The following is a 25,042-nucleotide window of genomic DNA, read 5'->3' as shown; positions in this document are numbered from 1 at the left end:
GCTCAATATTTACTAAATGAAGATACAGAGCTGCACTGTCCAAGATGGTGGCACTAGTCACATGTGTCTATTTAAATTTAATTAAAACTAAACTAAAAGTTTCTCAAACTAGCCACATCTCAAGAGATCAACAGCCATATATAGCTACTGGCTACTGTATTAGTGCAGATAGAGAACATTTCCATCATCACAAAATTCTACTGATCAGGTCTTATGTAGGTTGGAATAATTAATAAAGTGATTCTGCTGGGGCCAGCCCCATGGCCAAGTGGTTAAGTTCACGTGCTCCACTTTGGCGGTCCATGGTTTCACCAGTTTGGATCCTGGGCACGGACATGGCACTGCTCATCATGCCATGCTGAGGCAGCATCCCACATGCCACAACTAGAAGGACCCACAACTAAAAATATACAACTATGTACCAGGGGGCTTTGGGGAGAAAAAGGAAAAATAAAAAAATCTTTAAAAAAAAATAAAGTGATTCTGCCTGCATGTAACAGAATTAACCTTTATTGAATAGGGCCATTCCAATAATGGATCATGTACTGAGCCACGGGGAAAAACAATTCCAAGAAACAGAGGTTGTACAGGTCATATTAACAACACTGCAATGTAGCTGGAGCAAGGAGATAGAATTTCCTTGGCTTTCTAAATATATAGAAATAAACACTTCTAAAACAGAAAGTCAAGACCAGAATTATTGACTATTTAGAGGCTAATGTCAAAAAGAATATCATATCAGGGGCTGGGCCTGTGACCTGGTGGTTAAGTTCAGCGCACTCTGCTTTGGCAGTTCCAGTTCTGTTCCTGGGTGCAGACCTATACCACTCGGCGGCCAAGCTGTGGCAGTGACTCACATACAAAATAGAGGAAGATTGGCACAGATGTTAGCTCAGGGCAAATTTTCCTCAGCAGAAAAAAAAAGGAATATCAAAGTCCCTGAAATGTGGCCAAAACTATGTTGAGAGGAAAATTCATAGTCTTAAAGATATGTTTTATAATTAAGAAAGATGAAAAATGATTACACTCTCGAGAAAAAAGAACCACAAAATAACCAAAAAAATAGTGGGATAAATGAAAACTGAATGAATGTTTAAACAAAATAGAAATATACAGAATGGGAATAAAAAAGTATGGGGGGAGATTTTTTAACTCTAAGAAAGTAATATGTACAACTTTATACCAATAAGTTAGAAAACTTATGTAAAATCAATGACTTGCCAGAAAGATGTGGATTTCTTAATGCAAGAAATGGTGACTAGCTCAGGAAGACCAACAGTTTACCAAGGATTTGCCCCCTACTAGGCACTGGGACTAGATGGTTTTACAGTTGAGTTCTGACAAACTCTTCAGAGTAAAAATAAGAGGTCTCAGAAACCAGACTATGAGCACTGTCATGGCAGGGAGTGGTGCTTATTCGCCACTGTATCCCCAGCTCCTGGCACAGCACCTGGCACATAGTAAAAACTAAATAAAGGTCTGTTAAGTGACTAGAAAGGGAACATTTCATTAGAGTATTTTATATGTGTGTGTAATTTTCAAAGAAGGTAACATACATTTTTAATTATAAAAACTGAAAACATTTCTGGAGCAGTATTTATTTTTTAGAGTCCCTTGATTACAGAAGTAAAAATTTACTAGTCAAGATTTTTATTTTATAAAAACTATTTCCTAGATGGGCATTACCCCTTATTAAAAAACTAATAAAATTTGTGATATATAATCATATATGTTTAAAACACAGGAAGACAACCAATATCTTGATGAAAACAAACTTCAGGAGACAAACATGTCCAACATAACTGAAAAGATCTGGACTTTACTTACAAACTGCTTAATTGGAAAAGGAATTAGTGTTTAAGAAATATTCTTACAAGGGGCCAGCCCAGTGGCATAGTGGTTGCGTTCACATACTCCACTTTGGCAGCCTGGGGCTCACAGGTTCGGATCCCAGGCACTGACCTGCACTGCTCATTGGGCCATGCTGTGTCAGCATCCCACATACAAAAAACAGAGGAAGCACAGATGTTAGCTCAGGGAAAATCTTCCTCACCAAAAAAGAAAAAGAAAGAAATGTTTTTACTGATGGAAGAGTAAATCTAAAAAAACCAGTATGTAAAAACATACTGATTTACAAAGCCAAGATACCTCTTAGTTTCAATTCTGGTATATCCTAAATGAGGTTCATATTAAATGAAAATAAAATATGAAATGTTCATCAATAAGTAAAAAAGGAATTCATTTGCTTAAGTACTAGATACAACTTCATATTTTTTCAATCTCCCAGAATAGCGAACTGACCTTTTTAAAAAGTAATTTATCAACTACTAAGATTATTAACAGTAACAAGTAGTATCACTAGACATATGTCATTTATTTTTCCTATTGCTTTTATCACTACAGTACAATATAAAACTTCTCATCTGACATTTTATGGCCCTGTATTCAAACTAATTAGTACCTTAAAAAAATAAAGTTCTAGATATAAAGTTGGTGGTTAAAGGCTCAGTAAACAGTAACCAAATAAACATAACAGAGTTTTCCTCATAAAGTGAGTAAAATAGCCAAAGGTTTTTTCCTTTCTTTTGTGAGCTTGCTTCATATTATGCTGTTCTGTCCAATTTTTTTCCAGTAAAAATACCCCAAAGAGACGTAAGGATGGTGAATGGCCTCCAGCCATTGTTATGGGTTTGTTTTTGTTTAAGCCAAAAACCTTTGAAAATAGGTCTTTAGTTCTGGCAGTAGACTAGAATAAATTCTCAAAAATTCACATTTTCTTCAAAAAATTTCAACTGGCGAGCTTTCACACTGTAAGTCGTATACTTTTCACCCATGTGCTCCCGCAAATGTACCTATTTGGGAAATATAAAAAGAAAATCACTATGTAGTAGAAAAAATATTTCTGTAACCTTAGAAGAAGGACTTTTCTAAGCATGATACCAAAGGTGAAAACCATATGGGAAAATAGTGTTAGTTCTGTTTACACAAAAATTTAAAACCTCAAGATATCAATAAGTAAAGTCATAAGAAATTAAAAGCAAACAATAAACTAGGGAAAATATTTATAATATACATGCCAAAGAATTAATATCATTGAACTATAAAGAGCTCTTAGAATCAATAAAACACAACAATATTAGAATATTAGAATTGATAAAACAACAGTCAGTCCCATAGATAAATCAGCAAAGACATTTACAAAATAATACAAATAACCAATTAACATACATAAAATTCAACCTGACTAGTAATCAAGAAAATATACTATGTGACACTCTATGTCTGTCTGTTGAAAGAAATGCCTGAAACTAAAATAACACCTAATAATATATTAAGCAGATGTCCTACACCTGATACAATGCACTGAGAAGGACACAACATCACTTCTGTGGTATTCCTGCCAAAAATGCATAATCCAGATCGATTCATGAGGAAACATCAGACAGATCCAAACCAAGGGGGATTTTATAAAACATGTGGCCTATACTCTTCAAAAATATCAAGGTCATGAAAAACAAAGACTGAGTAACTGTCCCAGATTAAAGGGGACATAAAAACTAGATATAAAATGTAATCCTAGTTGGTTCCACATCCAGTATGACATGGTGAGTTCTGCAGACCCTTCCTCAGTGAAACCTGTGAAAACTATTTAAAAAGTCAACCATTTAAAAGTTTCTAGAAATCGTCCTAAGGTCAAACAGCAAATGAAGGCACTTTTTTTTTTTTCAAGAAAATCTACTAAAACTTAGAACAGGGTTCTAAAATCTGCTTCAAGAAAGTCTAAATCTAAAATCTAAATCTAAAATCAAGAAAACCGACTAAAACTTAAAAACTTGGTGGTAATTGAACCAAGACCAACTACTTTCCTCCCCACTCCCAGCTCAGAGAGACAAAAACTCTATATACTAGACTGCTGAAGTGAAGCACACAGGATTCCCTTTCCCCCGGCTCCCTAGTCAGAAGGCTGTCTTCCTGGAGGGGAGGGACATCAACATATCTCATGCTGCCCTAATACTTCTTGTGTTTTAAAAACTTGAACTTAAAACACAATACATTTTAGGGGTGTGTAACCAAGAGGCAAGAGCTTCCTTCTTACAGTCAGCTTGGACTCGCAGGATGGAGGCTCCACCTTGGGTGCAGGGCCACTGAAAATACTGGGGCCCCAATCACCTTTTCCCCAAACCATAAAGTGAAGATTCCATGCTGGGTGAAATATGCTGAGAAGATGAGAGGCTACTGCCTTTCACACCCACTAAGCTTCTAAAGTGGGGGTATCACTCAGAGACAAGCATGCTATTGTCCCCATTCCCAGCTCTAGAGCTGTGCTCAGAGATTTGGCCTGAGGGGAGAAGAAAGACATAAAACAGCACTAAATCTTTTCCTAAGTGGACTGACTTCATTTGGAACAGAATGTGAAGAAATTCAAGCCTAAGGGCACCCTCAAAAACTGGAGGTAGTGGTGAATGGGAACTGGGAGGAGATTGGTAGATATACTGGATATATAGGCTAAACTGTAGGCTGGTTACTTCTATGGAAAGAATCAAGAAGCTGAGAGGAGCCTCCCTAGAGTCTGAACAAATCTCAAACTGACCTTGGGAACTACACACAGATGTTACAAATCCCTCCCCCTCAAGCTGAAGCAACTTCCAGGAGATTTAAAGGGATTTAAATATATCATTATGGAGGCCAGCCCCATGCTCGAGTTTCATGCACTCTGCTTCAGTGGCCCAGGGTTTCACTGGTTTGGGTCCCAGGCACGGATATGGCACTGCTCATCAAGCCATGTTGAGGCAGTGTCCCACACAGCACAAGAAGAAGGCCCTACAACTAGAATATACAACTATATGCTGGGGGGCGTTGGGGAGAAGAAGAAGAAAAAGAAAAGAAGATTGGCAACAGATGTTAGCTCAGGTGCCAATCTTTAAAAAAAAAAAAAAAATATATATATATATATACATATATTGTTTGAATGCATAACATAGGCATTGTGAAAGTCCCAGAGGAGAAGGAGGAAGAGTGATTATTTGAAGAAATAACTTCCCAAGTTTGATGAAAGACATGAATATAAACATCCGAGAAGCATAACAGACTCCAAGTAGGATGAATATAAAAAGTTCACACCCAGACACTTTATAACCAAACTTTTGAAAGACAAAGTGAGAATCTTGAAAGCAGTAAGAAGGAGCATCTCATCACATACAAGGGATCTAAAACAAGATCATTAGCACATTTCTCACCAGAAACATTGGAAGCCAGAAGGCAGTGGGATGATGTTTTCAAAGTGAAAAATGTCAACCAAGAATCCTGTATCTGGCAGAAATGTCCTCCAAAAATGAGAGAGAAACAAAGAAGGAAATCCTACCATTTGTGACAACATGGATGGACCTTGAAAGCATTATGCTAAGTGAAATAAGTCAGAAAGAGAAAGACAAATACTGTATGATCTCACTTATATGCACAATCTAAAAAATACCAAACTCACAGAAACAAAGAAGAGACTGGTTTGTTCCCAGAGGCAGGGGGTAGGGGGTGAGGGTAATGGATAACAGTGGTTAAAAGGTACAAACTTCCAGGTATAAGATAAATAAGTTCTGGGGATGTAATGCTCAGCATGGTGACTATAGTTAACTATACTGGATTGTATATTTGAAAGTTGCTAAGAGTAAATCTTAAAAGTCCTTATCACAAGAAAAACATTTTTTAACTATAACAAGTGAAAAAGATGTTAACTAAACTTATTGTGGTAATCACTTCACAATGTATACATATATCAAATCATTATGTTGTACACCTTAAACTAACACAATGTTATATATCAATTACATCTCAATAAAACTGGGGGAAACAAAGTGAGGGAGAACTTGAAACATTCCCAGATAAACAAAAGATGAAGAAGTTTGTTACCACTAGATCTGCTTTGCAAGATATACTAAAAGGAGTCCTGCAGGTTGAAAGGAAACAGAAGCAGAAGCTTTTTAGTCTCATGTAGTCCCATTTATTTTCTGTTTTCCATGCCCGTGTAGACACGGTATTTGAAAAGATGCTGCTAAGACCAGTCAAAGAGGGTACCCTCAAAGAGTGTACTGCCGAGGTTTTCTTCTAGGAGTGTTATGGTTTCAGGTCTTATATTCAAGTCTTTAATCGATTTTGAGTTCATTTTTGTGTATGGTGTAAGACAATGGTCTACTTTCATTCTTTTACGTGTGTCTGTCCAGTTTTCCCAAGACCATTTATTGAAGAGACTTTCCTTTCTCCATTGTATGTTCTTGGCTCCTTTGTCAAAGATTAGCTGTCCACAGATGTATGGTTTTATTTCTGGGCTTTCAATCCTGTTCCATTGATCTGTGTGTCTGTTTTTGTGCCAGTACCATGCTGTTTTGGTTGCTATGGATTTGTAGTATATTTTGAAGTCAGGGATTGTGATGCCTCCAGCTTTGTTCTTTTTTCTCAGGATTGCTTTAGCTATTCTGGCTCTTTTGTTCTTCCAAATAATTTTAGGATTCTCTGTTCTATTTCTGTAAGAATGTCATTGGGATTCTGATTGGGATTGCATTGAATCTGTAGATTGCTTTAGGAAGTATGGACATTTTAACTATGTTTATTCTTCCAATCCATGTACATGGACTATCTAACCATTTCTTTATGTCATCTTTGATTTCTTTCAATAATGTCTTACAGTTTTCAGTGTACAGGACTTTCACCTCCTTGGTTAAATTTATTCCTAGATATTTTATTCTTTTTGTTGTGATCATAAACGGGATTGTATTCTTGAGTTCTCTTTCTGCTAGTTCGTTATTAGTGTATAGAAATGCAACTGATGTTTGTAAGTTGATTTTCTACCATGCAACTTTGCTGTAGTTGTTGATTATTTCTAATAGCTTTCTGGTGAACTCTTTAGGGTCTTATATATAAGACCTTTATATATAAGATCATGTTGTCCAGAAACAGTGAGAGTTTCACTTCTTCCTTTCAAATTTAGATCCCTTTTACTTCTTTTTCTTGCCTAACAGCTCTAGCCAAAACCTCCAGTACTATGTGAATAGGAGCAGTGAGAGAGTACACCCTTGTCTTGTTCCTGTTCTCAGAGGGATGGCTTTCAGTTTTTTCCCATTGAGTATGATGTTGGCTGTGGGTTTGTCATATATGGCCTTTATTATGTTGAGGCACTTTCCTTCTATACCCATTTTATCGAGAGTTTTTTTTTTATCATAAATAGATGTTGGATCTTGTCAAATGCTTTCTCTGCATCTACTAAGATGATCATGTGATTTTTATTCCTCATTTTGTTAATGTGGTGTATCACATTGATTGATTTGTGAAACTTGAACCATCCCTGTGCCCCTCGTATAAATTCCACACGATCATGGTATTTGATCCTTTTAATGTATTGCTGTATTTGGTTTGCCAATATTTTATTGAGGACTTTTGCATCTATGTTCATCAGCAATACTGGCCTGTAATTTTCCTTCTTTGTTTTGTCCTTGTCTTGTTTTGGTATCAGGGTAAGTTGGCCTCATAGAATGAGGTACGAAGCATTCCATCTTCAATTTTTTGAAATAGTTTGAGGAGGATAGGTATTAAATTTTCTTTGAATGTTTGGTAGAATTCTCCAGAGAAGCCATCTGATCCTGGACTTTTGTTTTTGAGGAGGTTTTTGACTACTGTTTCAATCTGTTTACTTGTGATTGGTCTATTCAGATTCTCTGTTTCTTCTTGGTTCAGTTTTGGGAAGTTGTATGAATCTAAGAATTTATCCATTTCTTCTAGGTAATCCAATTTGTTGGTATAGAGTTTTTCATAGAATTCTCTTACAATCCTTTGTATTTCTGTGGTAGCCTTTGTAACTTTCTCCTCTTTCATTTCTAATTTTATTTATTTGAGCCTTCTTTCTTTTTATCTTAGTGAGTCTGGCTAAAAGTTTGTAAATTTTCTTTATCTTTTCAAAGAACCAGCTCTTAGTTTCACTGACCCTTTCTGTTGTGCTTGTTTGTTTCAATTTCATTATTTCTGCTCTAATTTTTATTATTTCCCTCCTTCTGCTGACTTTGGGCTTGGTTTGTTGTTCTTTTTCTCGCTCTGTTAGGTGTAGTTTAAAATTACTTATCTGAGGTTTTCCTGTTTGTTGAGGTGGGCCTGTATTGCTATGAATTTCCCTCTTAGAACCACTTTTGCTGCATCCCATAAGAGTTGCTATGATGCATTTTTATTTCCATTGGTCTCCAGGTATTTTTTTATTTTTCCTTTGATTTCTTCACTGTTGCCACAGTTGTTCAGTAGCATGTTGTTTAGTCTCCACATGTTTGGACTTTCCCAGCTTTTTTCTTGTAGTTGATTTCTAGTTTCATAGCATTGTGGTCAGAAAAGATGCTTCATATGATTTCAATTTTCTTAAATTTATTGAGGCTTGCCTTGTTTCCCAACATATGGTCTGTCTTAGAGAATGTTACATTTGCAATTGAGAAGAAAGTGTATTCTGCTGTTTTGGGATGGAATGTTCTATATATATCTATTAAGCTCATCTGGTCTAGGTTTTCATTTAAGTACACTATTTCTTTGTTGCCTTTCTGTCTGACTGATCTATCCATTGATGTGAGTGGCAAGTTGCAGTCCCCTACTATTATTGTGTTACTGTTAATTTCTCCCTTTAGGTCTGTTACTAGTTGTTTTATATACTTTTGTGCGCCTGTGTTAGGTGCATATTATTTATAAGTGTTATGTCCTCTTGGTGGAATGTCCCTTTTATCATTATATACTGGCCTTCTTTGTCTCTCACTGCCTTTCTTATCTTGAAATCTGCTTTCTCTGATATAGGTATGGCAAAACCTGCTTCCTTTGGCTTGCCATTTGCTTGGAGTATCATCTCCCATCCCTTCACTCTGAGCCTAGTTTGTCTTTAGAGCTGATTTGTGTGTCCTGGAGGCAGCATATTGCTTGGTCTTGTTTTTTTAATCCATCCAGCCACTCTGTGTCTTTTGATTGGAGAATTCAATCCTTTTACATTTAGAGTGATTATTGATATATGAGTGCTTAACACTGCCATTTCATCACTTGTTTTCTGGTTGTACTATATTTCCCTTGTTTCTCTGACTGCCATTTCAGTTTGGTGGTTTTCTGTGATGGTTTTTTCAGTTTTCCCTTTATTTATGATTTGTGTCTTTGCTCTGATTTTTTTGTTTAGTGTTTACCATGAGGTTCATATAAAAGATCTTGTAGATGAGATGGTCCATTTTCTGATAGCCTCTTATCTCCATTAGCCTAAGCAGGTTCCATCCCTTTCCTCTTCCCCACCTAAGTTATTGTTGTCACAAATTATTCTGTTTTGTGTTGTAAGTTTGTGATTGAAATGAAGTGTTCATAGTTATTTTTGATGCTTTCCTTCTCTTTATCTTTTATAATTGTTTGCTAACTTGTTCTGATAGCTGCAATTATCTGATTTTGTCTATTTATCTCCTTGCTCAAAGATTTGTAAACCTTTGCCTTTGTCTTAGGTATGCAGATATCCTTCATCCTTTCTTGTAAGGGAGGTCTAGTGGCAATGAACTCCCTGTTTTTGTTTATCTAGAAAAGTTTTTATTTCCCCATCATATCTGAAGGATAGTTTCACTGGGTAGAGTATTCTTGGCTGGAAGTTTTTGTCTTTCAGATTTTAATATATCATTCCAATCTCTCCTAGCCTGTAAGGTTTCTGCTGAGAAATCTGCTCAAAGGTTGATAGGGGTTCCTTTGTAGATTATTCTCTTCTGCCTTGCTGCCCTTAACCTTTTTTCTTTGTTATTGATGTTTACCAGTTTTACTATTATATGCCTTGGAGAAGGTCTTTTTGCACTGATGTAATTAGGAGTTCTACTGGCTTCATATACTTCTAAGTCCAGTTCCTTCTCCAGGTTTGGGAAGGTCTGATCTGCTATTTCTTTAAACAAGCTTTCTGCTCCTTTCTCCCCATCTTCTCCCTTTTGAATACGTATAATCCTCATGTTGCATTCCCTCATTGAGTTAGATATTTCTTGAAGAATTTCTTCATTTTTTTAAGTCTTAGTTCTCTCTCCTCCTCCACCTGAAGCATTTCTATATTCTGTCCTCTAAATTACTAGTTCTGTCCTCCATAACATCAACTCCATTTTTTAAAGTTTCTAGATTATTTTTTATCTCATTCATTGTGTTCTTCATCTTCAGAATTGCTGTTTGGTGTTTTTAGAGTTTCAATCTTTTTTGTGAAGAATTCCTTCTGCTCATTAATTTTATTTCTGAGTTCATTAAACTGTATTTTTGAGTTTTCTTGTAACTCACTGAATTTCATTATGACAACTATTTTGAATTCTGTCATTTAGATTGTAAATTTCTGTGACATCAGCATTGATTTCTGGAGACTTGTCATTTTCCTTCTGCTCTGGAGTATTAATGTAGTTCTTCATGGTGTTTGACAAAGTGATCCTTTTCTGGCGCATAGAGATAGTATCAGGTCGCAAATTCCACCTGCCACTACTGGGGGTGGGGGGCAAGAGCTGTGTTTTCTGAACCTTCCACATCTGCTAGAAGTTGTGCCAACTGGGTTCATCTGCCTTTACCTGCTGGATCACACAGGATGTGCAGGTTCTGTGGTGCAGATCTGCTGCCTTGGCCCAGGACCTGCTGAGCTGGTGCGCTAGGCAGGGATGGAGGGGCACTTTCTTTCACATGCACGTAGGCCCACTCTGCACTCACAGGCAGTTCACCTGGGGAGCTGTGCTCGGTGGGGACACCCACACTGTGGCTGAACTACACTACTTGGTGTGGAGTGTTCTCACAGGCTGAGTTGGCACTACAAAAGTGAAAGTGTTCGCATGCAGGCCTGCCTGCTCCCTCATCTCCTCTTTTTTCTTTTTTTTTTTTGCTTGAAGAAGACTGTCCTTGAGCTAACATCTGTGCCAATCTTCCTCTATTTTTTGTATATGGGATGCTGCCACAGCATGGCTTGACAAGCGATGTGTAGGTTCACGCCCTAACCCAAACCTGCAAACCCAGGGCCACTGAAGCAGAGTGAACAAACTTAACCACTACACCACCTGGCCACCCCCCCCCACCTCCTCTTACAGTCACATGCTGGCTGCTGCCTGAGGACCCATGACCTAGACTGCTGCCACTGGGGAGGGGGAGGGCATCCCCTCACCTCCTTCCACTGCTTCCTGGGGATCCAGTATCCCCACCTTCAGATGTATGGCTGTGTAGATCTCTCTGACATCCTATTGTACTTTGTAGGGAATCCTCTATTGGTTAATGAATGTCTGTTTGGTTGTAACTTAGGCGGGTAGAGACTAAGGGAACAGCTCACTCCACCATGATGCTGACGTCACTCTCTTGAAAATCTGTTGCATTTTTAGACACTCATAACAAACTATCTTACAGAGAAATTAAGAAACCAATCTCATTTACAATTGCATCAAAAAGAATAAAATACCTAGGGATAAATTCAACCAAGGAAATGAAATATCTGTATACTGAAAACTGTAAGACATTAATGAATAAAATTGAAGAAGAAACAAATAAATAGAAAGATATTCCATGCTCATGGATTGGAAGAATTCATGACTCCAGATGGTAACCTGAATCCACGTGAATAAATGAAGAGATCCAGAAATAATAAAGAAGAAGGCTACTATAACAAAAGCTACAAATATATACTTTCTTTCCTTTCTTCTCTCACTTTGAAGAGACAAAGTTATATAATGTAATAATTATAACAAGGTAATGTTGGGTTTGAAATATATATAGATGTGATATGTATAATAATATGACAACAAAGGGGAAAAGGGAATAGGAGTAACATTTTTATATTTCACTGGAATTAAGTCAGCATAAAGCTAAAGCTGATTCTGGTCATTTAAGATGTATATTGTAAGCCTTAAGCAACCACGAAAGAAAGAACTAAAAAATATATAGTGAAAAATATCATTAAAGAAATTAAAATGCTACATTAGAAAATACTCAGCGCAAAAGAAAACAGTAAAGGAGGAAGACAGGAACAAAAAATGCGAGACATAAACAAAATAAAAAGTAAAATGGCAGACATAAATCCAACTGTATGCATAATAACATTAAATGTGAACACATTAAACAATCCAATCAAAAGGCAAAGTGTAATAATGGTTAAGAAAATAAGATCCAAATATATGGTGTCTATAGGAAACATACAATAAATTCAAAGATACAAATAGATTGGAAGTAAAAAGAAAAAGATATATCTTGCAAATAGCAACCATAAGAAAGCTTGAGTAGCTATACTAATATCATATAAAATAGACTTTAAAATAAAAAGAAATATTAGTAGAGACTAAGAGGAACATTTTATAATGATAAAAAAGTCAATCCATCAGGAAGATATAACAATTATAAACATATATGCACCTACCCAGAGCACCAAAATACATGAAGCAAAAACTGATAGAAATGGAGGGAGAAAGAGAGAATTCAACAATAATAATTGGAGACATTAATGACATTAATGCCCCACTTTGAATAATGGGTAAAACAACTTTGCAGAACAACAAGGAAATAGGAAATCTGGGCAACACTATAAACAAACTAGAACAGACATCTATCAAATACCCCACTCAATGACAACTGAATATATATTCTCAAACACACATGGAACATTCTCCAGGTTAGAGCATATGCTAGGCCATAAAACAAACCTCAATAAATTTAAAAGGACAGAAATAACAAAAGTATGCTCTCCAACCACAATGGAATGCAATTAGAAATCAATAAAAGAAATAAAATGGGGAAACTCAAAAATATGTGGAAATTAAACAACACACTCCTAAATAGCCAACCTTACAGAAATAAAAAATATTGAAAAGGATTTCTACTAATAATTATATGTCAATTAGATAGCTTAGATGAAATGGACAAATTCCTAGAAGGACATAAAGTTTAGAAACTGAAGAACAGACAATCTGAATATAACAAGTAAAGACAGTAAATTCATTATCAAAAAACTACCCACAAAGAAAAGCCTGGCCCGGATGCCTTCACTGGTAAATTCTATCAAACATTTAAAGAAGAATTAACACCAATTCTTCACTAACTCTTCCAAAAAATAGAAGATGAGGGAACACTCCCCAATTCCTTCTATGAGGCCAGTATTACCCTGATAACAAAAGTAGACAAAGACCTCACGAGAAAAGTAAAGTAAAGACCAATATATCTCATATGAATACAGACACAAACATCCTAATCAAAATACTAGAAACACAACTCCAGCAACATATGAGAAGAAGAATACACCAAGACCAAGTGGGATTTATCTCAGGAATACAAGGATATTTTAACATCCAAAAATCAATTAATGTAACACACTGTATTAACAGAATAAAAAAACAAAAACCACACAAGCATCTAAATAGAGAGAAAACATTAGACAAACTCAACACCTTTTCATGATAAGAAACGCTCAACAAACCAGGACTTGAAGGGACATTCTTCAGCCTGATAAAGGGCATCCATGAAAACCCACAATCAACACCATACTCAATGGTGAAAGACTGGATGCTTTCCCTCTAAGATCAGAAACAAAACAAGGATGTCTACTCTCACCAGTTCTCTCCAACATTGTCTTGGAGGTTCTAGCCAGGGAAATCAGGCAAGAAAAAGAAGTAAAAGGCATCCAGATTGGACAGCAAAACTAACTCGATTCACAAATGACATGATCTTATATAGTGAAAATTTCAAGGAGTCCACTAAAAAAAAAAACTATTAAACCCAGTAAGTTCAGCAAGGTTTCAGGATACAAGGTCAATATTTAAAAAGTCAAATTTATTTCTATGCATTTGCAGTGAACAATCCCAAATGAATATAACAAGATTTCAATTACAATAGACGAAAAAGAATAAAATACTTAGGAATAAATTTAACAAAAGATGTGTAAAACTTATCCTCTGAAAAGTATAAAACATTGTTTTAAGAAATTTAAGATTTAAATAAATGGAAAATCATCTCATTTTCATGGATTAGAAGACTTAATATTGTTAAGATGGCAATACTCCCCAAATTGATCTGCAGATTCAATACAATCCCTATAAGAATCCCAGCTGGCTTCTTTGTAGAAACTGACAAGCAAATTCTAAAATTCATATAGAATTGCAAGGGACCCAGAATAGGCAAAAGAATCTTGAAAAAGAAGAACAAAGTTGGAGGATTCACCTATCCCAATTTCAAACCTTATTACTAAGCAATAGTAAAGAAGACAGTATGGTACTAGCATAAGGATAAAAATAGATTAATGGAATAGAATTCAGCATCCAAAAATAAACCTATGGGTCTACAGTCAACTTTTTTTTGACAAGGTGTTAGTCTTTTCAACAAACGGTAGTGAGACAACAGGACAGCCACATATATAAAAATGAAGTTGGACCTTTACTTCTTACTATATGCAAAAATTAACTCAAAGTTCATCAAAGACCTAAATGTAGGGACTAAAACTATAAACCTCTTAAAAGAAAACATAGTGGTAAACTTGTGTGACCTTGAATTTGGCAATGGATTCTTAGATGTCACCAAAAATACAAGCAGCAAAAGAAAAACAAATTGGACTTCATCAAAATAAAAAAATTTGTGCCTCAAAGAACACTATTAATAAAGTAAAAAGACATTCTCCCATTCTCACAGAATGGGAGAAAATATTTGCAAATCATATATTTAGTAAGAGACTTGTATCTGAAATATATATAGAACTTCTAAAACTCAATAATGAAAAGATAAATAACTCAGTTAAAAAATGGGCAAAGAACTTGAGTAGACATATCTCCAGAGAAAATATACAAATGGCAGGTAGTATAGAAAGATGCTCAACATCATTTATCATCAGGGAAATGCAAATCAAAACCACAATGGATACCACTTCACACCCACTAGGATGGCTATAATAAAAAAGTCAGATAATAACAAGTGCTGACAAGGATGAGGAGAAATCAGAACCCTCTTATGCTGCTGGTAGGAATGTAAAATGGTGCAGCTGCTTTGGAAAGCAGTCTGCAGGTTCCTCAAACGTTTAAATGTAGAATTACCATATGACCCAGCAATTCCACTCCTGGTTATGAACCCAAGAGAATTGAATACACACAAAAGCTTATGCTAGCATTATTCATTATAAGCAAAAAGTGGAAACCCAAAAGTTTATCAACTGAGGAATAAACAAAATGTGCTATCCATACAATGGAATACTGTTGGCCATAAAAAGGAATGAAGTACTGATACATGATACTGATACATGATACAGACGAACGTTGAAAATATTATGCTAAGTGAAAGACATCAGTCACAAAAGACCACATATTTTGTATGATTACATTAAATAAAATGTCCAGAATATGCAAATCTATAGAGACAGATATTAGATTACTGGTTCTTTAGGACTGGAGGGAGGAGAGATAGAGAGCTGCTAGCTAAAGGTATAAAGTTTCTTTTTAAGGAGATGAAAATATTTAAAATTGTGGTGATAGTTGCATGTATTTGTGAATATACTAAAAAGCACTCAAGTGTACACTTTAAACGGGTGAACTGCATGATACATGAATTATATCTCAATCCTAGATAACAGTAATGTATCAATGTTAATTTTCTGAGTTTGATAATTGTACTGTAGTTATGTAAGGAAATATTCTTGTTTTTAGGAAATACACTGAAGAATTCAGGAGTAAAGAGACATCATATCTGCAACTTTCTAACAAATAATAACGTTGGGGAACACAGGTGAGGAGTATTCAGGAATTCTTTGTACTATTTTTGTAACTTTTCTGTTAATCTGAAATTATTTTGAAATAAATTAACACTTAGATATCATTTATTATTAAATTGGTACAGAAGCAACTATATTTCTAGGAATTTAAGGCCTTACTGTTGTTGTTGTTATTATTACCAAAAAAACTAGAAACATAAAAACCCAAAAGAGCAACTAGTCAAAAAATGTTTGTTCAGCCACTTCTACTACTCTTGAAAGTTTTCGTCGTGCAGATGTGATATAACACAACCGATTCATTGGGAAATAATCATGATATGAATTGCAATTGGTCATCACAATCAGGAATTAGCTCTGGGAGAGCAGGAAAAGAGCAGTGGTCTTGAAAGCACAAGGACAATCAGGAATGACTGTTACTATAAGGAGCTGGCTGCGCTTCTGAGTTCAGTTGTACTGTTTTTTTGTTTGTTTTTTTAGGAAGATTAGCCCTGAGCTAACATCTGCTGCCAATTCTCCCCTTTTTGCTGAGGAAGACTGGCCCTGAGCTAACATCCATGCCCATCTTCCTCTACTTTATATGTGGGAGGCCTACCACAGCATGGCTTGCCAAGCGGTGCCATATCCACACCCAGGATCCGAACCGGCGGACCCTGGGCCGCTGAAGCGGAACATGTACACTTAACCACTGCGCCACCGGGCCAGCCCCTCAGTTGTACTGGTAAGTGAAAAATATAGGCTACAAAATTGTATATAGTATAATCCTGTTTTGCTAAAAGAGAAAGAAAAAAAGAAAAAGGCTATGATACACACATGAATGTGATGTGACAGATGCGTGTACGTACACAGCAAACTATAGACACATGTATAAGAGCGTGAAAGGCAGTATAGAACAGTGGTTAAGAGCATGGATTCTGGAATCAGACTGTCTGCACTGAAGGCCAATTGTTAGCAGTGTGACTTTTGGCAACTCATTTAACCTCCCTGTGCTTCAGAGTCCTCATCTGTAAAATGGAGATACTAGTACCAACTTCACTGGATTGTAGGAGATATAAATGACTTATACACGTAAAGTGCTTAGAACACTGTGTGGCACTTTTTAAGCATTACTACTACTACTATTCATGGAATGATAGAACAAAATCTAGAACCACTGAGTGCTAAGATCATACTGATTTTTTAAAAAATCTCTATGTTCTAAATGTCCTACAATGACCATGTCTTATGTGGGGACCTGGAAATGGCCACCCCAAGATATGTCTCTTTGGCATGATGATTACTTGAGGCTGGTTCCTTTGCAGACAGGAAAGCAACTGAAAAGTAGAACTTGCTTACCCTTTGTAAGAGACACTTACATTGTAAAGGAACTCTCCATCTGTAAAGATATCTCCCTCTCTGAACCAGGAAGGGGAGATGACCTTCTCTCTAGAAACTCTTAATCAATACCAAAGGCAAGGACTTAAATCTGCATTTTGTTTACTGTACTCGTGTGGTAATCTCCCATGATTACTGCGCTCACCTGTGACCACCCAGCTCAAGACAACAGACTTGCCTCCTGCTGTGTCCATCAAGCACTGTGCCAAGAGGGCAATCTTGTGACTATTGTGGGAGGGACATTTCAATCATATGTGAAACACCCTGTTTGGGGCTATATAACCACTCTGTGCACCCCACTTCTTCAGTGCCCTTTCTTCCCAGGCCATGGTCCTCATAAAGCTTTGTTTAATTTTTTCTTGCTATTCTGTCTCATGTGAATTTAATTCATTCTCCGGCCAGACAAACCCACATTAGGTAGAGGAAAAGTCTTGCTCCCCTACAGTTATTACCTCTGTATTCAAATAGGAAAAGACAATAAATAATTTTTTTAAATTAGTATAGAATTGTTTGTGTTATACAAATATAAGTATGCCTTACTGTTTACTTTTAAATCTGGGAAGATGTGTAATGAATCTCTCAAAAAGAAAAAAGATTTAAGTATAATAACAGGAATTTTAAGCAGAAAAGTCAGGTAAGTCAAACTAAAATTTATTCAAAGCAAAATTCTATAGTGTCCTAATCAAAATCCCAGATGGCATTTTTACAGAAATTAAGAAGTTGATTCTAAAATTCACATGGAAATGCAAATAATAGCCAAAACAATCTTGAAAAAGAACTACAAAGTTGGAGGACTCACATTTCCTGATTTCAAACTTACTACAAAGCTACAGTAATAAAGACAGTGTGGTACAGACATATGGATAGACATATAAATCAATGGAACATAACTAGCAGTCTAGAGATAAACCCTTACATTATGGTCAATTGATTTTCAACAAGGGTGCCGAGACCTTTCAATAAGAAAAGAACAGTCTTTTCAACAAATGGTGCTAGGACAATTGGCTATCCACATGCAAAAAGAATGAAACCAGAGCCCTTCCTTACGTAATACAAAAAATCAACTCAAAATGGATTATAGGCTTAATTGTAACAGTTTAAATGATAAAACTCTTAGAAGAAAACATAGGAGTAAAAATCTTCATGACCTTAGGTTACACAAAGCCTTCTTAGACATGACACCAAAAGCACAAGTGATGAAAAACCAAAATAGATAAATTAGACTTCAACAAAATTAAAATCTTTTGTGCTGCAAACAATATCATTAAGAAAGTGAAAATAAAAACAGAATAGGAAAAAAATTTTTGCAAATCATGTGTCTGAATCAGGACTTATATCCAGAATATGTAAAGAACTCTTACAACTCAATAATAAAAAGCTAAATATCAATTTTAAGATGTGTAAAAGATCAGAACAGACATGCCTCCAAAAAATATATACAATTTGCCAATAGGCACATGAAAGATGTTCAACATCATTACCCATTAGGAAAAAGCAAATCAAAACCATAATGAGCTACCACTTCCCAAACTCTAGGATGGCTATAATCAAAATGATGACAATAACAAGTGTTAGCAAGGATGTGGAGAAATTAGAACATTCACACCTTACTGGTGGGAATGTAAAATGGTGCAAACCACTTTGGAAAACAGTCTGGCAGTTCTTCAAAATGTTAAACATAAGACTTTCCATATGATTCAGGAATTTCCACTCCTAGTTACATACCCAAGAAAAAGGAAAACATATGTCAACACAAAAACTTGCATGTGAATGTTCAGAGCAGCATTATTCATAATGGCCAAAAAGTGGAAACAACGTAAATGTCCATCAGCTGATGAAAAGATAAACAAAATGTGGTATAGCCATACAATAGAATATTATTTGGTCATATAAAGGAATGAAGTACATGATACATGCTACAACAAGGATGAATCTTGAAAACATTACGTCGAGTTAAAGAAGCTAATCACAACAGACCACATATTTTATATGATACCACTTAAATGAAATATCCAGAATAGGCAAATCTATGCAGATAGAAACATCAGTGGTTGCTTAGGGGTGGAAGGCTTGGGGGATAATGGAGATAGACTCCATTATCGCTACAGGGTTTCTTTTGGGAGTAATGAAATGTTCTAACATTGATCGTGATGAAGATTGTACAACTCTGTGAACATACCAAAACCCTTCAACTGTATACTTTAAATGAGTAAAATGTACAGTACAGTACGTTAATTATATTTCAAAAGACTGTTAAAAAATAATTTTACAGCATAAGCAGCTGACACAGCTAACAGGACACTCACCTCTCTCTCCAATTCATCCTCCTCTTCCAAAAGATCATACACCTGCTCCAAAAGCTGAATCCCCAGGCCTCGGATCACATCAGCTCTCAAGACTTCAACTATTCTTCTGATCTTTTCAGAACCTGGCATGATAGCTAAAAAGCGGTAATAAAGAGGAAAAAATAAACACTTTCACCACTGCAGCAAGAACACAATGCTTTTTAAAAATCTTGTCATGTTAAGATTCTTTTCATTTTGACAAGAGTTTGGTTTAATGACTTCATGTATTTGTAATGACTATAAATGTATATATGAATTTATGCTTCATGTCTCACTGCCATCTCCTAAAAACCACAACTGTCTAATTTAAAGAAAATCCACATGAAAAATTCAAATGTATTTATTTACATTTGTTTTTAAAAATGAATTTTCACGCAGCTTTTCAGAAACATAACTGTTGCATAAAACAAGATATACCTTTTATGGAGATATCCAAATGAAATAAAAAAATTTAAAAATTTGCAAGCATTAGCTCTTTAGTTTGACACATTTCTCCAATAAACATACGCTCTCCAGTGTGCTGTAAATGAATAAACTGATCACCTGAAGGCAGCTCTTTGCAATGGAGTTCTTCTGCCTCTTCTGCAACTTTCCCATGAAGTACCAGTGTGTCCCGATACTTCCGATGAAGTTTAAATTCTGACACTGGATCTGGTACTGGGAGATCTTCACAGCTCTCTTTAGAGTCCAATTTTAGGGTCTGAGTCATTAATTGTAGCAAGTCACTCATTTCATTTGTATGACCTTTCCTGGAAAAAAATCCCATTGTTATTTAATTGGCTTCATGAGGATTTTTTACTAAAAAATTAGATGCAAAACAACCTTCAGGAAGTTCTCCTTCCAAATGGCAAAGTGTACAGATGGACCCTTCCACAAATAACAAGTAGAAATTTTAGGCAAAACACAAAAATCAACTATGTGAAGGCACTGGAGGATGTACAAAATCTGCAGGCAGATGCTAGAGGGGAGTCAATACCTTTTAGGCTAAGGGCAGGCCACAGGCAGCTAAAGTACAACAGAAAATCCAGCGTCTTTCTGGCCTGCAGGATCAAAGGACAGAGTTCAAGACAACCAATGCCACTAGAAAGTGAGAGAGGAATCTTGGAAAGGAGAGAGCCAGAAAGAGGAAGCCCCAGATTTCTGTGTATAAATTCTGCCCAACCCTATTTCTAAGGAATTTAAACTACATCCAAGTGCAAAGCTTAAGAATATTTAAAGAAATATAAAAATACTAGTGCGGCAGCCAGCCCAGTGGCACAACAGTTAAGTGCACATGTTCCGCTTCGGCGGCCCGGGGTTCGCTGGTTCAGATCCCGGGTGCGGACATGGTACCACTTGGCAAGCCATGCTGTGGCAGGCGTCCCACATATAAAGTAGAGGAAGATGGGCATGGATGTTAGCTCAGGGCCAGGCTTCCTCAGCAAAAAGAGGAGGATTGGCAGCAGATGTTAGCTCAGTGATAATCTTCCTCAGAAAAAAAGTAAAACAGGTCCAGGCCCATGGCTGAATGGTTAAGTTTGCACCCTCCGCTTCGGTGGCCCAGGGTTTCACCGGTTTGGATCGTGGGCACAGACATGGCACGACTCATTAGGCCACGCTGAGGCAGCGTCCCACACACCACAAATAGAAGGGCTCACAACTAAAATATACAATTATGCACTGGGGAGACTTGGGGAGAAAAAGCAGGAAAAAAACAAAAATACCAGCCCCTAATGAGATAAAAGTGACAATGTTTGGCATCCAGTCAAAAATACCAGACGTACAAAGAAGCAGGAAAATAGCACACATTTGTGAAGAGAAAAACATCAGTTAATAGAAGCAGACTCAGAAGTGACACAAGTGATACAATTAGTAGATAAGGACATTAAAGCCGTGATTATAAATATATTCACATGTCCAAGGCAGAGGAAAGTATTAACATATTAGGGAGAGGCATGGAAGGTATAAAAAAGACCCAAAGTAATCTCCTAGAAACAAAAAGTACAATGTGCTAAATACATAGGATGGGATTAACAGATTAAACATTGCAGAAGAAGATTAGTGAACTCAAAGACAGCAATAGAATCTATGAAAAATGAAACAGAGAAAAAAGGTCTAAAAAAAGTGAACACCATCAGTGAGCTATGGGATAACTTCAAACAGTTAATATACATGTACAGTCATGCATTGCTTCACAACAGGGATACATTCTGAGAAATTGGTCATTAAGCAATTTCATCATTGTGTGAACATCATAGAGTGTGCTTACACAAACCCAGATGGGAAAGTCTCCTACACACCTAGGCTGTATGGTACTAATCTTATGGACCACTGGTGTATATACAGTCCATCACTGACCGAAACACTGTTATGCGATGCATGACTGTAATGAGAAGCCTCAAGAGGGCAGGAGGGGGTTCAAAAAAAGTACTTGAAGAAATAATGGCCCAAATTTTTCCAAATCTGATGAAAACTACACCCACAGATCTAAGAAGACATTCTGTAAGAATCCTGAATGAAAATTGGACATATTCATTAGAAGAGATATTTTTAGCTCTAGCATATACCAAAAACCATTTACAATGGTATCAATGACAGTACTACAGGTCTGAATATCAGTATATATGTACATTTAGAATTAATTCAAACAGAAATAGTTTATGAAGAGAGACAGAAAAACAAGAACTCACCCTTCCCTGGAATCACCGTCTGATTTATCCGTTGAACTTGCAGAAGAACTTAACTCATCCTCAGAGAGACAACGGGTGAGTTTCCTTTCCTATTAATGTTTGGAAAAACAAAACTCCACATGACAACACAACTAGAGCATAACACATGAAACAATCTTCGATGCAATGTCTAGACACAATGTGTACCTGCTTCATATAGTTACAAACAAACCTTACAACTTTGGAAAATGGAGAAGATGTCTTAATTAGTCAAAAAACTAAATCACACACTATTGTTAAAGAAATAAATATTCATTACTTTCAAGGGTGGGAAGTTTTGGTTTTGGTTTTGGGTTTTTTTGCTGAGGAAGATCAGCCCTGAGGTAATATCTGTGCCAATCTTCCTCTATTTTATATGTGGGTTGCCACCACAGCATGGCCGACAAGTGGCATAGGTCCATGCCTGGGATCAGAGCCTATGAACCCCGGGCCACTGAAGCAGAATGCACTGAACTTAACCACTAGGCCACAGAAGTTTCTACTTTTTAAAATAATAATATGCTCCTAGAAATAGCATCAGAAACTAGAATACAGAAAAATGGATAATTACTCTCAGTATTATTACTACACAGAAAAGTGAACACAGGTGGGAAACCTTGTAATTAACCATTTAGCCACCAGATGGTGGCCCTACATCATCCCTAGGTGAGAAGGTAATGTCCTTTGACATAAATAGGAAAGTGAGGAATGATCAGCAAGTGAGACTAAAATCTGGCCAGGTAGGTAGGTATACTGAAAACACAACAGAATTAGCAAAGTGTTGCCTAGTAGAAGCCCTTTGGAAGTCTTGTTTTAAAGATTATCTAAGAAAGATATTTAAGTAGGCTACCAATTGTTTACAAGAGTGCCTGAAAAAATCCATTCTCTTAATGGAGCAAACGTAATCCTTTGAATTATTATTGACCAGTTCTTTTCCTTATCGAAAGTGAAAAGGTGTAACTTAAGTCAGCAGTGTCCCAGAAGCAGAGCTGGCATATATGAGGTTTACTTTATTAGGCTTGCCAGATGTAGACCAGTTTACCTTTTCCTTAGAACTATGTAATGTACCTGAGCAACACTGCAGTCAGAAGACAACCATCCGGCAGCAGAGTGCTGGCCTTCCTCTTGTATTTTCCCTGGCCCCGCTGCACTGAGAGAAGCTCTCCTCACTGAAGGGCCTGAAAAAGTGATCACCCCCAGCAGTTGTTTGTGGTGGGCTGGCCTCAAGGGAAGAGGGTGCTGCACTGGGTATGGAAGATACCCCAGCAAGGGCCAGCCTAGAAGTAACTCAGACATCATATTCATCATCACTCAGGCATCTGACACCTCAGTTCAAATCTCAGCTCTAGGGTTACCAGTTCTGTGACCTTGGGCAAGTTACTTAACCCCACTGAGCCTCAGTTTCCTCAGCTGCAAAATGGGGATAACGCTGCCTATCTTCTACCGTTATTATAAATATGAAATGAGATAATGCCCTTAAAATGCTTACCATAATACTTGAGACATAGTCTACATTCAGTAAATGAAAACTGCTAGTACTTTCTTTAGATAATCATTACAGGAATGATCACAGCCCTCAGCCCAGGGCAGCACCATTCTCCCAGCTTCCTCTCTCTATTCCTGAGAAAAGAACACTTCTTTGACCAGCAGACTCTGAACACAGAAACAAATTAAACACCCACTCAATTTCCTGTCTGAAATCTCCCAGGGGTTACTGCTACTCAAAGCCCTCTTGCTCTCTTTTTAATAACCTCTTCCTCTGATAATACAAGTTCTAGATCCAACAGCCTATGCTCATTTTTTTATAGTCTTGACTAAGAAATTTCAAAAATTATTCCAAATTTGTTTCCCAAATGGACTACAGATGCTTGAAAATTCTTAACAATCCGATTGTGATTCTCACAATCAGAACAAATGCTTACATCCATGAGCCATACCAACAACCTCCAACAGATGAAGGAAAGAGAACAACTTTACCTGAGGGGAATACGTCTTCTTGTGACTGCTTTAGTCGCCTCCTCTCTCTTGCTGATAATGGTCGATCCTTTTAAAGAAAGTCGGGGTTACTTCCATCCCTACTCACCATTCTTATAACACCTACAATGCGTGATACATCACCAAGCACTACAGGAAAAGGCTCTGCACAGGCCTCTAAAGGAGTGTCCATTTGAAACCAGTCCACATCAGGGTTACAGCTACTAGCTAGGACTGATCACGGCCCTCATTTCTGGAAAGTACTCATTTTTGGGAGGGCAAATGGGGAATTTTGCATTTCCTACATTCAGAATCTACTTGGTCTCCTTAATTAACCAGAAGTGACCATCTCTGGAACTATAAAATCTGTTCATTTCAATCAAAGCTTCTGCTGAGAATCACAGATCTATCCCTTTGGAAGTGTTTGGTAAAAAGCAGGGCTAAAACTTCACAATATATGCAAGATTTTACAACCAAAAAAGCTATAAAAGAAGGTTTTAAAAAATCCAGCATTTACTCCCCACAAACCTTTGATGATGACATCTCACTGCTCCTTGAACTGCTCACAGATCCAGTGACCACTCTACTGCGGTTTTCAGCATCCCTTTGTGTTAATGTGTCATCCACTTTTCCAACAGTGGGAAGAGAAGGTAAAAGTCGAGGAGGAGCCTCTTGGAACTTAATTAATTAAAAAAGACGGGGGAGATTATCAATTTCAAACACAACCACTTCCAAAGTTCCCCCATCAGTAAGTCTCCTGTGTATTTGCCAGTAATTTTCTCTCAAAAACTTTAAAACATTGCATTTTTTGGGAAAGAAATTCTGCCAAAAGTGAATGACCATCTAAGAAGCTTATAGAGAGGGTGCCTGTAAAAGTTATTTCAAGAAATGAGGTATAATATCTCAATTAAAAAAGTGAGGTGTCAAGCCAGCCCTGATTGCTTAGTGGTTAA

General features: G+C 36.8%; 1 protein-coding gene across 1 annotated transcript in view; it reads right to left on the bottom strand.

The window, feature by feature from the left end:
• Window positions 1-1,963: 1,963 nt before the first annotated feature.
• Window positions 1,964-25,042, bottom strand: part of NEK4 (NIMA related kinase 4) — a 38,977-nt gene continuing 15,898 nt past the window's right edge. The window contains exons 9-15 of the mRNA XM_046684632.1: window positions 24,618-24,767; window positions 24,093-24,159; window positions 23,184-23,293; window positions 22,098-22,186; window positions 19,972-20,177; window positions 19,390-19,523; window positions 1,964-2,852 (exon numbers count right to left, since the gene is read on the bottom strand). Coding sequence (XP_046540588.1) covers window positions 2,760-2,852; window positions 19,390-19,523; window positions 19,972-20,177; window positions 22,098-22,186; window positions 23,184-23,293; window positions 24,093-24,159; window positions 24,618-24,767 — 849 coding nt within the window. The 3' untranslated portion in view covers window positions 1,964-2,759. The remainder of the gene's footprint in view (window positions 2,853-19,389; window positions 19,524-19,971; window positions 20,178-22,097; window positions 22,187-23,183; window positions 23,294-24,092; window positions 24,160-24,617; window positions 24,768-25,042) is intronic.

This window comes from Equus quagga, chromosome 1 (genome assembly GCF_021613505.1).
Source record: "Equus quagga isolate Etosha38 chromosome 1, UCLA_HA_Equagga_1.0, whole genome shotgun sequence".
Taxonomy (NCBI): Eukaryota; Metazoa; Chordata; class Mammalia; order Perissodactyla; family Equidae; genus Equus; species Equus quagga.
This window is presented reverse-complemented; position numbering and strand designations above follow the sequence as displayed.